The sequence below is a fragment of the Rhineura floridana genome, chromosome 4 (genome assembly GCF_030035675.1).
Source record: "Rhineura floridana isolate rRhiFlo1 chromosome 4, rRhiFlo1.hap2, whole genome shotgun sequence".
NCBI classification, from domain to species: Eukaryota; Metazoa; Chordata; class Lepidosauria; order Squamata; family Rhineuridae; genus Rhineura; species Rhineura floridana.
In genome coordinates this window covers 95,478,207-95,493,242 of record NC_084483.1, presented here as the reverse complement: position 1 = coordinate 95,493,242, position 15,036 = coordinate 95,478,207, and the positions used below count along the sequence as shown (strand labels likewise).

At 44.6% G+C, this 15,036-nt stretch overlaps 1 protein-coding gene across 5 annotated transcripts in view; it reads left to right on the top strand.

The window, feature by feature from the left end:
- The window catches only part of TBC1D32 (TBC1 domain family member 32), a 182,806-nt gene that overhangs the window by 32,327 nt on the left and 135,443 nt on the right, over nt 1-15,036 (top strand). For all 5 annotated transcript variants that reach the window (XM_061623722.1, XM_061623723.1, XM_061623720.1 and 2 more), the window contains exons 9-11: nt 31-92; nt 12,601-12,736; nt 14,059-14,118. In XM_061623722.1, the coding sequence (XP_061479706.1) occupies nt 31-92; nt 12,601-12,736; nt 14,059-14,118 (258 nt within the window). The remainder of the gene's footprint in view (nt 1-30; nt 93-12,600; nt 12,737-14,058; nt 14,119-15,036) is intronic.

Below are 15,036 nucleotides of genomic sequence, written 5' to 3'. Positions count from 1 at the left end.
TAAAACAAACCATTACCTTTTTGTTCTTAGATACGTCTGCTAAATGAGTACCAGAGGGAAGTACCATCTTTCTGGATTCGTCATCCAGAAAAGTATGTCACAATTATGCAATTGTCATCTTTGTTTTGATTTGTCTCTTGCAACTTGTGGTATATTACTAATACTTGTGATTTTCCCTATGAGTCCGGCCATCACAGCGGGTGTTAGCTCCACCTATCGTGCGAAGGCAAGAATGTCTTTGAAGTCAAGACTAGGGGCGTCAGGCCCCTCCCACTCTCCAGTTCATTCTTGCCTTCGGACGAACAAGATTGGAAAACTTATCATTGAGATCCTATAGCGTAGCATTTAGCTAAGTTGTTTTTGTATTTGTTTATTCGTTTTGACTGGGTGCGAACCCAGCGTCGCTTGTGTGTCTTCCCAGTCCTTCTTTCCCTACTTTCACTTACCTCTGTTGCTTGTTAGAGGTTTTTTCCCTCAAAGACCGCGGCTGCGGTTCTCCCTGATTTGACTTTAACATTTTATTTTCGTTCTCTCTCCTGCTTGTCTGGCGACCCCCACAGAGACCGCGGCTGCTGTGTTCTGTATTTTTTGGCCGTTTTGAGCTTCGGGGGATCGCAGCCTTTTCTCTCCTGTAGCGGTTCTGCTTTTCTCAAGTCGCGCTCTGTGGAGCCCTTGAAGAGACCGCGGCTGCCATTTTCTCCGAGGCGGGAGCCTGCGGCTGCGGCTCCCTCCAACCTTTTGTAATCTACCAGGGTTCTGCCTCCCTGGAGCCTGGCGATCCGGCTTTCTCTCCGCTCCTTATTTCGCCGCGGAGAGCCCTGTTCCCGCCGGCGACAGCGGCTTGCCTCCTGCTGCTTGCCTCCTGCTGCCTCAGCCCTCACAGGCTTTTCTCGGCACGTTAGTTTCGCCGTGGCTAGCCCTGCTCCCGGCGCCGGCAGCGGCTTGCCTCCTGCTGCCTTATCCCTCACAGGCTTCTATCTGCACTTTCTTTTGGGGGGTTTTTTGGAGCCGCTAGTGCGGTTATCGACCCCGCGGCTCCCCCTGCTAGTCTGTGCTGGGCAGCCCTTCCCCCCACTTCGTCCCCAGACGGCCGCCATTGCTCCTTCTCTCTCCGCCTTTTTTGATCGTTTTTTCCCGCCCTTTTTTCCGGGCGCCATTTTTTGAATTCAAAATTCCCGCCCTTTTTGTTACCCTTTATTAACCATTGGATACCTTCCCTGCAGGCTATCTATCCGTATGTGTGTTGTATACGTGCTGCAAACAGACTTACACAGGGCTGACTTGCACACAAATTTACTGTGGCTGTAATCCTAGTGGCTGGATTATATTATCAAGGCTGGAGCTCCAATCCTAGTGGCTGGATTGTATTATCAAGGCTGGAGCTTTAATCCTAGTGGCTGGATTGTATTATCAAGGCTGGAGCTTTAATCCTAGTGGCTGAATGATATTATCAAGGCTGGAGCTTTAATCCTAGTGGCTGGATTGTATTATCAAGGCTGGAGCTTTAATCTTCGTGGCTGACTTGTACTAAATCTGATTTATATTGGTATATCCTGCCCCCTCTGGGGCCGTGTACCACGCCTGAAACCCAGCCTACAGCACTAATCTGAGTGTGCTAAGTCTAAATACAGCCTATAACATATTAACACTAATACCTTAGTGCATCCTGCCCCCTCTGTGGCAGTGCACTCCGCCATCTGCCAGTGTATTCTACCCCCTCCGTGGTCGTACGTTGAGCCAGTCCGGGTCTTTACATCCTGCCCCCTCCGTGGCAGTGTACTGTACCCAAGTTAATATAAGATGGCAGAACAGCCAGGCATGCCGCAATCAACCCATATGGTGCCAGATCAGCCAGGCATGCCACAAACAGCCAAGCCACAACATTCTAACACAACTAAGACCAGACACGCCAAAGCCCTGGCTAAGACAAAACATCTTTCCAGCCATAGCAAACCAAAGCGCCCACGTTACGTCTCTGTGCCAACCACCACCTCAGCACCTCAGGCACACATAAGCGATATTCTCCATTCCCCTGCTGCTTCCTCTGACGAGGAAGAATTTGTTGGCTTTCCCGCTCAGTATTGGACTAACGATCCTTCCTCCGATTTACCGCCCCAAACATCTGTTCCAATAGCTCCTCAGGCACATACATCTGCCACATCCGGGCTGCAGCTGTCTCCTGATTTCCTCTCCCAACTTCAAGCCATGCTGGCATTTTTTACCCAAATGTAGTCACTACCACAAGTTCCTGCCATACCTCAACTCAACATGGAACATCGTGCGTGTCATGAAACTCACCCTTCCTGTTCACCTAACCCCTTTGATGTAGCCAGAGGCAGATGTATTGACGAAGCCTCGTATGCGGAGGAGTCAACCTTCAATGACCACGTTGAAGGAGATGACTGGAGTGACTATTCAGATCATGAGGAGGATACATCATATCGCTTGTTTAATGCCTCAGACTATCAGCCCCTGGCACGCAGGGTAGTTAATACTCTTGGTCTCCAGACAGCGCCTTCAACTTCGTCCGCCCCAGCTATCAAAGGGGCCAAGGTCCTCAAATCCCCTGCACCTACTGAACACTACATCCCGGTGCCGGACCCAATTGCCAAATTAGCCTCTGAAGAATGGACCCATCCACTCAAAGCTCGACGCTTCAAGAACCTGGCTGACGACTTCCGGGAAGGGTGACTTCGCTTGTGCCTGCTTTTGGGACGGGCTCCCGCCTCAAAAGAAGCTTATTCAGATATAAATCAGTCAGAACATTTTTTTTTTGACTGATGAAATTTCTCCCGGGCAGGGAGAAACGTAGAGATCAACCTCAAAAGCCTGTTTTTGTTGGGAGGACTGGATTTCATTAATTTATGAGATAAGGTCCAGCCAACAATGCCGGACGGACTTCCGAACAAGCTCTATCTGTTTAAGCAATACGTTTATCTTTTCTTTAAAGAGAGAACGGACTAACAGGCAAGCACCCTTCTTTCTATTATTTTTTTTACTTGGTTTAAATTGTTGCAGCCAAAGGAGATTTGTCAGATTGATCGGCTTTGGACAACTTCTGGGTGAGCTATAACTCTTCTCTGTTATTCACGAAATTAACAGCTTATCTCTGTTTCTGTCGCAAAAAGCTGTCCTGGAAGTGCATTCTAAAGATATAAACAGAAGAGGGATTTCTATTCCTGATTTCTATTCCGAGGAATATTATATTGTCTGGGACTATTCTCTTTTTGGTCTATTTTATTTTGACGAATCTGCTTCTTCACGACGCCACTAGCTGTTTTGATGCTGGGAACTAAATTTGTTTTGCATTCTTGAACATAGAGAGATAAGGCAGGCTGCTCTGTTTATACTGTGATGTCATCAAGCCTGGAATATTAACCCAATTGTTGCTGAAATAAGAAGTGGTTCTTCTTTATTTTTGTTTTGTTTTGTTTTCGTGGTTTTAAAAATGGCAATCAAGAAAGTGGCTGAGAATCTGGAAGTAACTATGTTTCAGAAAATAATGGATGAGATTGAGATAACGAAACAAACCCTGCGACAGGGTAGTAAGGAGCTGAAAATTGAACTGAGCAAAATGACGCAGGAGCTTAAAGAAATAGGGGATCCTGTGAGAAAGGAGAATGAGATCAGAGATGAGAAAAGAAAAAATAAAGGGAAGATACAAGCCCTGGAGATTGGAACAAATGTGGAATTGGAAAAAGATCTGGAGTTTATGGATTTTAGAAATAAAATCTACCGTTTGGAATTTAACGTTATCTCTGAAGAAATTAATGAAGATATTAGAGATAAAGTTATCAATGGCTTGGATAATCTTTTGGACTGGAATGACGTGATGGAGTTTGATATAGAGAAAATCTATGGAATTAACTGCAGCCATGTGACAATGGAAAAACTCTCAAGAGATGAGCCAGTGCATTTTGTAAAAAAGAAGAACAGAGATATGACTTTACAACAGTATTTCAGCAACTTATTCAGAATGGATGGCAAGAAAATATTTGGGATAGAGGAAATTCCCATCAGACTCTTATTATATGACTATGGCTACGACAGCAAGATTATTATGGAATACTGATAATGGAAGATTGGACACTGAAATTACTGGACTTAACAGGACTATTGAAGATGGAAGATGGAACTAATAGGGTTAATGGAATAATGGCTATTGAAATTATTGAACCTAACAGATTTTGATGAGATGGATTAATTGAAATGTTTATTTGGACTATGGTTATGACAATAAGATTATTATAATTATTAACGAGATGGATTAATTGACATGTTTATTTGGAGAAAAATTGATATATTTCTTAAAGAATTGAAACCTCTCTTTGACTTTTTGTGGAAAGAATAAAGTAATGTTTATGAGATTTGATGATTAATTAAGATAACTACTGGAGGAAAGTGATTTATAATATGATTTAAGAGACAGGATTGTTATATATTGTAGACCTATAACTGATTTGATCTGTGACAAATGGGAAGTCAATATTTTATTTTTTTTGTTTAATTATTTTTGTTTTGTTTTGTTTTTTGTCTTTGAATGTTTTATGATTTTGTTTTGTATGTTTTATGAAAATTTGAATAAAAATTATTGGAAAAAAAAAAAAGAACCTGGCTGACAGACTTTACGCCCTAGCCCCAGACTTTGCCACCAAGTTAGATGTCCCTGGCATAGATGAACCAATCGCTCGCCTCGTTTCACGATCGCTTTTGCCCAGGGAAGGGGAATCCCACCTAAAAGACACTACTGAGCGACGAATAGACTTCGCCCTCCGCAGGAATCACGAGGCCACTACCCTAGCCATGCGTGCCTCCGCTTCAGCCTCCATCTTCTCCAGAGCATCTATGATGTGGCTGGATGACCTTCTAGAGGACGCTAACCCTGATCCTGTCGCCCTCAGAAGAGCACTATTGAAATTGCGTAAGACAGCAGCTTTTGTGGCCGATGCCACTTTGGATGCCACTCAATTAGGGGCACGAGCCATGACGGCTCAAATAGTCGCTCGTCGCACCCTCTGGCTTCGCCACTGGCAAGCTGATTCAGCGGCCAGATTGAATCGGTCCAGGGCTCCTTACTCCGGATCTCTACTCTTCGGCGAGGAAGCTCTAAAGGCAGTGCTGGTTGATCCAAAAGACGCCCACAAACCGGTTCTGGCCACAGTCAAGAACAGCGACCACAGGCCCTTCAGGCGATTTCCTTCCTTCCGTTCTAACCAGCCCTTTTGAGGAACGCGGCCAGGAGGACGAGGCCGCGACTTCAGATCTTATGATCCCAACGCATTCAGGGGCTCCTGGAACCGACGCTTCCAGGGCAGAGGTCAGTACCAAGGGCGCAGGGGCAACTCATCGTCCTCATATAAGGGAGGTCCTCGCCTACGCAAGTAGTCTTAATGCCCTCCCCATAGGTGGCAGATTACTTAATTTTGGAGATCGATGGCTGCGCCTTACTACGGTCTCCTGGATCAGGGACCTTTTCAGTTATGGCTATGCCATAGAGTTCTGGGCAACCCCATCAGACAGATTCCATCCGTCCCCTTGCCCAAGGGCACCAGCCAGGCACAACATCATGCAGACAGCTATCCACCACCTCTTGGACATAGCGGCAATAGAGCCAGTTCCCACAACTGAGAGGTCGGAAGGGGTGTACTCCCTCCTATTTGCTGTCCCAAAACGAGATTTATCATGGAGGGTGGTATTGGACCTCAAGTTTGTCAACCGTTTTGTAACATATCGCAGGTTCAAAATGGAATCACTCCATTCCACTACGGAGAGTCTGCATGAAGGAGACTTCCTGGCTTCTATCGACCTTAAGGAAGCGTATCTCCATGTGCCCATTTGTATAGCTCACAGGAAGTTTCTTCGGTTTGCTTTTGGCCACCAGCACTTTCAATATAGAGCGATGCCATTCGGCCTCTCCTCTGCTCCAAGAGTGTTTACCAAGGTGCTACTCATCCTAGTGGCTTACCTCCGGACCCAAGGGATTCATATCTACCCATATCTGGATGATCTGTTAATACGGGCCAAGTCTGAGGAGCTGGCTCATCATCACTTAATAATCACCCTCAATGTTTTGCAGGCCTACGGCTGGCTTGTCAACTTCGACAAAAGCCATCTCCAACCAACCCAACGCCTACTACATCTAGGGGCAATGTTGGACACCCTGCAGGCAATGGTCTTCTTGGCTCCAGATCGTATCACTGCCATCACAAACATCGCAAGGTCCCTGATGCAACAAACATCCGCAGACGTCATGCTTCTTGCCAGAACGCTCGGGATGTTCATTTCTACCATCCACATTGTGCCATGGGCTCGAGCACACACTCGACACCTTCAATGGACTCTGTTGCCGTTTCAACAGGACATTGCCAGCACCAACCATCGCAAAGTTCGTTTGAGCCCCGCACTGCGCCTCTCCTTCCGCTGGTGGACCAAGGTTCAACACCTCTCCAAGGGCACGTCGTTCAGAGAACCCCGCAGAACTGTTGTAACCACAGTTGCCAGCCTCATCGGTTGGGGAGCCCACTGCAACTCCCAGTACGTTCAGGGGGTTTGGTCCACCGCGGAGCAAACTCAAAGCATCAACTGGCTGGAGCTAAAGGCTGTCCACTTAGCTCTACGTCATTTTCAGTCTCTGTTCCCTTTGGACCATGTGCTTATTCGAACAGACGACACGTGCGTAAAATCACATTTGAACAGACAAGGGGGCACCAGGTCTCGTCCCCTGCAGGACTTAGCCTCCCTCATTTTTGTATGGGCAGAACAACATCTACAATCCCTGAAAGCAGAACATCTCAGAGGGATTTGGAATGTGACAGCAGACTGGCTCAACAGACACAAGATATTTCCGGGAGAATGGAAACTTCATCCAGCCATTTTCCATCGTCTCCAATGTCGGTTCGGCGCCCTCTCAGTCGACCTGTTTGCTTCCAGTCGCAATTGCCAGCTTCCCAGGTACTTTGCCCGATACCTGGACTCAACAGCAGAAGCAGTGGATGCTCTGACAACACCGTGGCCAGACGGTCTATTGTACGCCTTTCCTCCCATACCATTGTTAGCCAAAACCTTGAGGAAGGCGCGAACCGAGAGGGCACAGCTGGTTCTGATAGCACCATTTTGGCCACGCCGACCGTGGTTTTCAGATCTTCTGGCAATGTCAATGATGGATCCTTGGACACTTCCAGTCAGGCCAGACCTTCTATCCCAGGGTCCAGTACTGCATCAGGACCCTACTTGGCTCAATCTAACAGCGTGGTGTCTGAACGGGGACATTTGAGGTCAGCTGGACTGTCTGACGCAGTGATTGATATTATTTTGGCCTCGAGAAGACCATCTACCACTCGTATTTATCAACATACCTGGGGGGCTTTCTCCAAGTGGTGTCAGTCCCACCACCATGATCCATCCCAAGCCACTGTGCATCAGGTGCTGCAATTTCTTCATAGCGGCTTTATGATGGGACTTCGACCCAACACTCTACGTCGACATGCGTCCACTCTGTCGTCCATTCTCTCAGTGTCCTTTCCTGGAGATCATATTTCCTCACATCCGTTCATCAAACGCTTTTTGAGGGGAGTTGCCCTACGCTCTCCGCCTGTTGTCCATCGTTTTCCTTCATGGAGTTTGCCGAAGGTTCTGCAGGCTTTGCAACGCCCTCCATTTGAACCCATCAGGTCTGTGCCCCTACGTATGCTGTCCTTCAAGGTCTTGTTTCTGATCGCAATCACATCTGCCAGACGCGTTTCGGAGTTGGGCGCATTGTCTTCTGCTCGACACCTCTGCGTCTTCCATAAGGACTCTGTTGTGCTGAAGACTGATCCTTCCTTCCGTCCCAAGGTCGATTCAGTTTTTCATTGCAACCAGGACATTGTTTTACCTTCCTTTTGCCCGAATCCTACCCATCCACTCGTGAAGGCTTGGCATTCGTTGGATGTTCGGAGGGCTCTCAAGACATACCTGTGTAGGACCCAAGAGATTCGAAGAACGGAGTCTCTGTTTGTATCCTTTCATCCAAGGTCTATGGGGCATAAAGTATCTAATTCTACCTTATCTCGTTGGTTAAGGGCATGCATTATTTTAGCATATGAGTCCCTGAAGCTGTCAGTTCCAGCTAGTATAACGGCTCATTCTACCAGGTCAGCTGCCACTTCGGCTGCTTTTGCCAGTAATGGTCCTGTTGCCGATATTTGTAGGGCTGCAATCTGGTCTACCCCACACTCGTTTATAAGGCATTATAAAATTGATCGTTATGCCTCTGCTGATGCTTCTTTTGGCAGTCGAGTGTTGCAACAGGTTCTTAATCAGGACTAGCATGTGGTCCCACCCTGTATGGGCTGCTCTGGTACATCCCGCTGTGATGGCCGGACTCATAGGGAAAATGGACCATTGGTCTCACCTGAAGGGTGATTTTCCTATGAGTATGGACATCACGACCCTCCCAGTTGGAGGATGACTATATATTTTCTAATGTGTTATATATTACTGTTACGCTATTATATTTAAATTTAAGAGTGAAGTCAAGACTTCTAGTTCTGTTGTACCGCTATGTTGCAGTCATGTTACTATGCATGGTACTATTGTGTTATTTTCCTGCTGCCAGGCCGGTTGGCCTTGTTCTTGTATCTTTAGATATTTCTCCTTAGACTCGCTGCGAATGAACTGGAGAGTGGGAGGGGCCTGACGCCCCTAGTCTTGACTTCAAAGACATTCTTGCCTTCGCACGATAGGTGGAGCTAACACCCGCTGTGATGTCCGTATTCATAGGAAAATCACCCTTCAGGTGAGACCAATGGTCCATTTAATAAATATGAACTTACTACTGCTACTCATTTATATTTAGATATATTGAGGAGTTTTTTATGTTTCTAATGCTTGCTGCCAGACGCCATTCTGAGGTTTAGGTAAATGAGAACAAGGACCCTTGCTTCAAAATTCCCCAAACCAGATGTTCTCTTTGTGCGACTCAAGGTATGCCAGCATTTGCCTACTAGCTTCTGGCTGCCTGATGTGGTCTGTACAGGTGACACTTCTGTTTCCTGACTTGAGTTTGGTGATATAGGATCACAGCCACTTTACCCTTTGATCTGATCTTGGCAACAATTAAGCATGAACAATGACATTCTGCCTAATCTAAATTCTTTTTACTTTTTGCTCTCCAAAATATACTCACTCTATCTCAATAAACATGCTCACAACATGCAGTTCTGCACATTGTACATTTCTTAATCCTCTACATAAGAACATAAGAAGAGCCTGCTGGATCAGGCCAGTGGCCCATCTAGTCCAGCGGCCCATCTAGTCCAGCATCCTGTTCTCACAGTGGCCAACCAGGTGCCTGGGGGAAGCCCGCAAGCAGGACCCGAGTGCAAGAACACTCTCCCCTCCTGAGGCTTCCAGCAACTGGTTTTCAGAAGCATGCTGCCTCTGACTAGGGTGGCAGAGCACAGCCATCACAGCTAGTAGCCATTGATAGCCCTGTCCTCCATGAATTTGTCTCATCTTCTTTTAAAGCCATCCAAGCTGGTGGCCATTACTGCATCTTGTGGGAGCAAATTCCATAGTTTAACTATGCGCTGAATAAAGAAGTACTTCCTTTTGTCTGTCCTGAATCTTCCAACATTCAGCTTCTTTGAATGTCCACGAGTTCTAGTATTATGAGAGAGGGAGAAGAACTTTTCTCTATCCACTTTCTCAATGCCATGCATAATTTTATACACTTCTATCATGTCTCCTCTGACCCGCCTTTTCTTTAAACTAAAAAGCCCCAAATGCTGCAACCTTTCCACGTAAGGGTCGCTCCATCCCCTTGATCATTCTGGTTGCCCTCTTCTGAACCTTTTCCAACTCTATAATATCCTTTTTGAGATGAGGCGACCAGAACTGTACACAGTATTCCAAATGCGGCCGCACCATAGATTTATACAACGGCATTATGATATCGGCTGTTTTATTTTCAATACCTTTCCTAATTATCGCTAGCATGGAATTTGCCTTTTTCACAGCTGCCGCACACTGGGTCGACATTTTCATCGTGCTGTCCACTACAACCCCGAGGTCTCTCTCCTGGTCGGTCACCGCCAGTTCAGACCCTATGAGCGTATATGTGAAATTAAGATTTTTTTCTCCAATATGCATAATTTTACACTTGTTTATATTGAATTGCATTTGCCATTTTTCCGCCCATTCACTCAGTTTGGAGAGGTCTTTTTGGAGCTCTTCGCAATCCCTTTTTGTTTTAACAACCCTGAACAATTTAGTGTCATCAGCAAACTTGGCCACTTCACTACTCACTCCTAATTCTAGGTCATTAATGAACAAGTTGAAAAGTACAGGTCCCAATACCAATCCTTGGACTCCACTTTCTACAGCCCTCCATTGGGAGAACTGTCCGTTTATTCCTACTCTCTGCTTTCTGCTTCTTAACCAATTCCTTATCCACAAGAGGACCTCTCCTCTTATTCCATGACTGCTAAGCTTCCTCAGAAGCCTTTGGTGAGGTACCTTGTCAAACGCTTTTTGAAAGTCTAAGTACACTATGTCCACTGGATCATCTCTATCTATATGCTTGTTGACACTCTCAAAGAATTCTAATAGGTTACTGAGACAGGACTTTCCCTTGCAGAAGCCATGCTGGCTCTGCTTCAGCAAGGCTTGTTCTTCTATGTGCTTAGTTAGTCTAGCTTTAATCATACTTTCTACCAGTTTTCCAGGGACAGAAGTTAAGCTAACTGGCCTGTAATTTCCGGGATCCCCTCTGGATCCCTTTTTGAAGACTGGCGTTACATTTGCCACTTTCCAGTCGTCAGGCACGGAGGAGGACCCAAGGGACAAGTTACATATTTTAGTTAGCAGATCAGCAATTTCACCTTTGAGTTCTTTGAGAACTCTCGGGTGGATGCCATCCAGGCCCGGTGATTTGTCAGTTTTTATATTGTCCATTAAGCTTAGAACTTCCTCTCTCGTTACCACTATTTGTCTCAGTTCCTCAGAATCCCTTCCTGCAAATGTTAGTTCAGGTTCAGGGATCTGCCCTATATCTTCCACTGTGAAGACAGATGCAAAGAATTCATTTAGCTTCTCTGCAATCTCCTTATTGTTCTTTAGTACACCTTTGACTCCCTTCTCATCCAAGGGTCCAATCGTCTCCCTAGATGGTCTCCTGCTTTGAATGTATTTATAGAATTTTTTGTTGTTGGTTTTTATGTTCTTAGCAATGTGCTCCTCAAATTCTTTTTTAGCATCCCTTATTGTCTTCTTGCATTTCTTTTGCCAGAGTTTGTGTTCTTTTTTATTTTCTTCATTCGGACAAGACTTCCATTTTTTGAAGGAAGACTTTTTGCCTCTAAGAGCTTCCTTGACTTTGCTCGTTAACCATGCTGGCATCTTCTTGGCCCTGGCGGTACCTTTTCTGATCTGCGGTATGCACTCCAGTTGAGCTTCTAATATAGTGTTTTGAAACAACTTCCAAGCATTTTCGAGTGATGTGACCCTCTGGACTTTGTTTTTCAGCTTTCTTTTTACCAATCCCCTCATTTTTGTGAAGTTTCCTCTTTTGAAGTCAAATGTGACCGTGTTGGATTTTCTTGGCAATTGGCCAGTTACATGTATGTTTAATTTAATAGCACTGTGGTCACTGCTCCCAATCGGTTCAACAACACTTACATCTCACACCAGGTCCCGGTCCCCACTGAGGATTAAGTCCAGGGTTGCCGTCCCTCTGGTCGGTTCCATGACCAACTGGTCTAGGGAATAGTCATTTAGAATATCTAGAAACTTTGCTTCTTTGTCATGACTGGAACACATATGCAGCCAGTCTATGTCCGGGTAGTTGAAGTCACCCATTACTACCACATTTCCTAGTTTGGATGCTTCCTCAATTTCATATCTCATCTCAAGGTCTCCCTGAGCATTTTGATCAGGGGGACGATAGATCGTTCCCAGTATTAAGTCCCTCCTGGGGCACGGTATCACCACCCACAACGATTCTGTGAAGGAGTCTGCCTCTTTAGGGGTTTCGAGCTTGCTGGATTCAATGCCTTCTTTCACGTATAGAGCGACTCCGCCACCAATACGTCCTTCCCTGTCCTTCCGATATAGTTTATATCCAGGGATAACCGTATCCCACTGGTTTTCTCCATTCCACCAGGTCTCGGTTATGCTCACTATATCAATGCTCTCCTCTAAGACCAAGCACTCCAGTTCTCCCATCTTGGTTTGCAGGCTCCTAGCATTAGCGTACAGGCACTTGTAAGCAGCGTCTCTCTTCAAGTGTCTTTGGCACTTGTGGTTTGGCCTGTGGTAATTTTGCTCTTCTGAATTTATATCCTGTGCCCCTGCTCTCACAATGCCTACTTCTAGGCCTACCCCTTTTAACATTTCATCATTTCAACATGACTTTCTTTTGGTGCATAGAGGAAAATAGTACGTGCCAGTTTCTTGACTTTAAAAACCCATATTCATAGTAAAATAGAATGTATTAAAATGCATTTGATTTTTTCCTTTTTTCGGTATCTTTTTGCGAATAATGCGAAGTTTTAAATATGAATGGCAGCAGTACCAACGTTGGGATTTTATTTAACAGCTTGTTATTTATAACATATTTAGGTACATGGAAGAAATAATGGAGAGTACCCTGTCACTTTTGTCAGTAAAGCGTGAATCAAGCCACACTGTTTCTTTGGATCCAGTGTACTTCTTGGCTTTGGTTGATCTCAAAGCTGTGTGGTTTAAAAAGTGGATGGTAAGAAAATGAATATGTTTTGTTGATTGCAACTTCTTCTGTTAGTCTTTCAATATTATTACTTTGTTGATGATGCCTTGCGCTAATAATCCCTTTAGTGCTCTTCTTGAAGAGGTTGATATTGAATGTGTCAGTGTAATGCAATGGATAAGATGAGTTGCTATTTCTGAGCAATTATACGAAAGGTTGCAGGTTTCTCTTCCATTCTGTACATACTCTGACATATCAGAGATGGTGTGGGAAAACCACTCATTGTTTGTGGGACATCATGCTATGGTTGCTCACTGGGACAATAATGCAAAGCATCTTGGGATCATCGAGGCAAACGTACAATCTTAGGCTTTTCTTTAATTAATATTAGGCTTGCACTTAGCTCCACCAGAGCCAATGATTCAGTACCCATTGTGCTGTGGAAGGGTAGCTTTTTCTGGAATGGGTAGATGGATGCCTGCCTTGCTTTTAACATGATTTTCATTTTGTGAATGAAGCTAGGTTAATGCACTGTCTTGGCTCACCAGCCTGCAGTAACATTTCAAAACAAATCAAATCAAAACAAGTAAAGGACGTAGCAGAAGGAATAGCTTTGGGCTTTTTAAAAAACTTGCATTGCAGCTGTACTGTAGCACTCTCATACCACATGATGGACATAACACCAGAGCCGCAGCAAGCAAGTTAATCGCATTAACCCTGCAATAGAAATGCATCCTGGAGGCATGATGTCTGGACTGTCTAACAAATGGATAGCATTACACATGTGGAATGTCCCTTATGCAAGTGATAACTCCTATTGCATGTTTTATATACCAGCAGCAGGGGGACATCCCTCCTATTCAAATGCTTTTGTTTTGAGTTACAGACTATCACTCTTGAAGGCTAATCTACTTGAAATTAGGGTGTTGTTTTTTAGAAGTCTGTAGAGTGGGGATGATGACTGGTGGCCCTCCATATGTTGAACTACAACTCCCACACTGACTGGGTCTGTTGGAGGTTGGAGTCCAACATCTGGAGGGACACAGGTTCCCCACCCCTGCTGTAGCGTATAGGTGAAATGGTCTTGGGTGGCAACAGGAAATAGGCAAAATAAAATGAAAAAGTGCTATAGAAGTTTTACTGGGAATTTGAACTTTGTTTTCAAGTAAATATGAAGCACTCATTTGCTTCTCTGTGCACTTTTCTCTAGCTGCATCCCAGTAAATGTTGAAATATACCAAGTTCAGCTTCTATTATGCAATTTTAATCTTGCAATATTTGGAAAAGAATTGAACAGTTTGATTTTTTTTAAAGTGTTTTAATTGTACTATATTTCTGTTTTACCATTTTAGCATGCCTACTATAGCAGAACAGTGGTGTTAAGATTACTTGAAAAAAGATACAAATCTTTGGTGAGTCTGGTTTTTCATCAATACAGGCTACAAAATACATATCAATTGCAACTGAATTTAAGATGTTATATTTTTGTTTATCACTATGGCCACTTAGGAATTTCCCATTCTAAATATTATGTTTTGCAGAAACAAACTTTATATTTTACCTTATCACCTGTATTAAATGACAAAAAGGTAGATGAAATAACATGATATGTATTTATTGCCTGCCCTTCACCAGCAGGTCCCAGGGCATATTGCAACAGTTTAAAATGCACTATTAAAGACAGTTAAAATAAATGACAGTCGCTGGAGTAGGGTTCTAAAAACACATACATCTCAGGTGTCAAAGGCCAAGGTAAAGAGTTGCATCTTCAGCATATGGCAATACAGGTGCTTCTGTGGGGAGGGAATTCCACTACCTAGAAGCTGCCACAGAAAATGCCCTCTCCCAGCTACCACCCTCAAACCTCTGAGGGTGGCATAATTACCAAGAGGGCCCCCTCTGCTGATCCGAACTCGCGAGAGGTGTTAAAGCCTAAGTTGTTTAGAGCTTTAAACATTAATAATGTGAGCACCTTGAATTATGCCCAGAAATGAATTGGCAACCAGTGCAGAGTTTTAAAACATGTCAGGCACCTCCCCCTCAGAGCAGTTTTCATGGCAGGGGAAACTTCATTTCATGGATACAGTAGCTGCTGCATAAGGCACCATGGAAGAGTGAGGAGAAGTTTTTTGCACCATCGAAGATGCTTCTCAGGAGGAAGGGCCTGATGTATTTCTGGCAGTGGCAGCCATGAAAGCGCTTGTGGTGGAGCACCCAGATCGTCTATTAGTATTAGTATCATTAATAATAATAATAAATAATAAATTAAAATAAATAATAAATTAAATTTATATCCTCCCAGCAGGAACCAGGGCAGCAAACAAAAACAC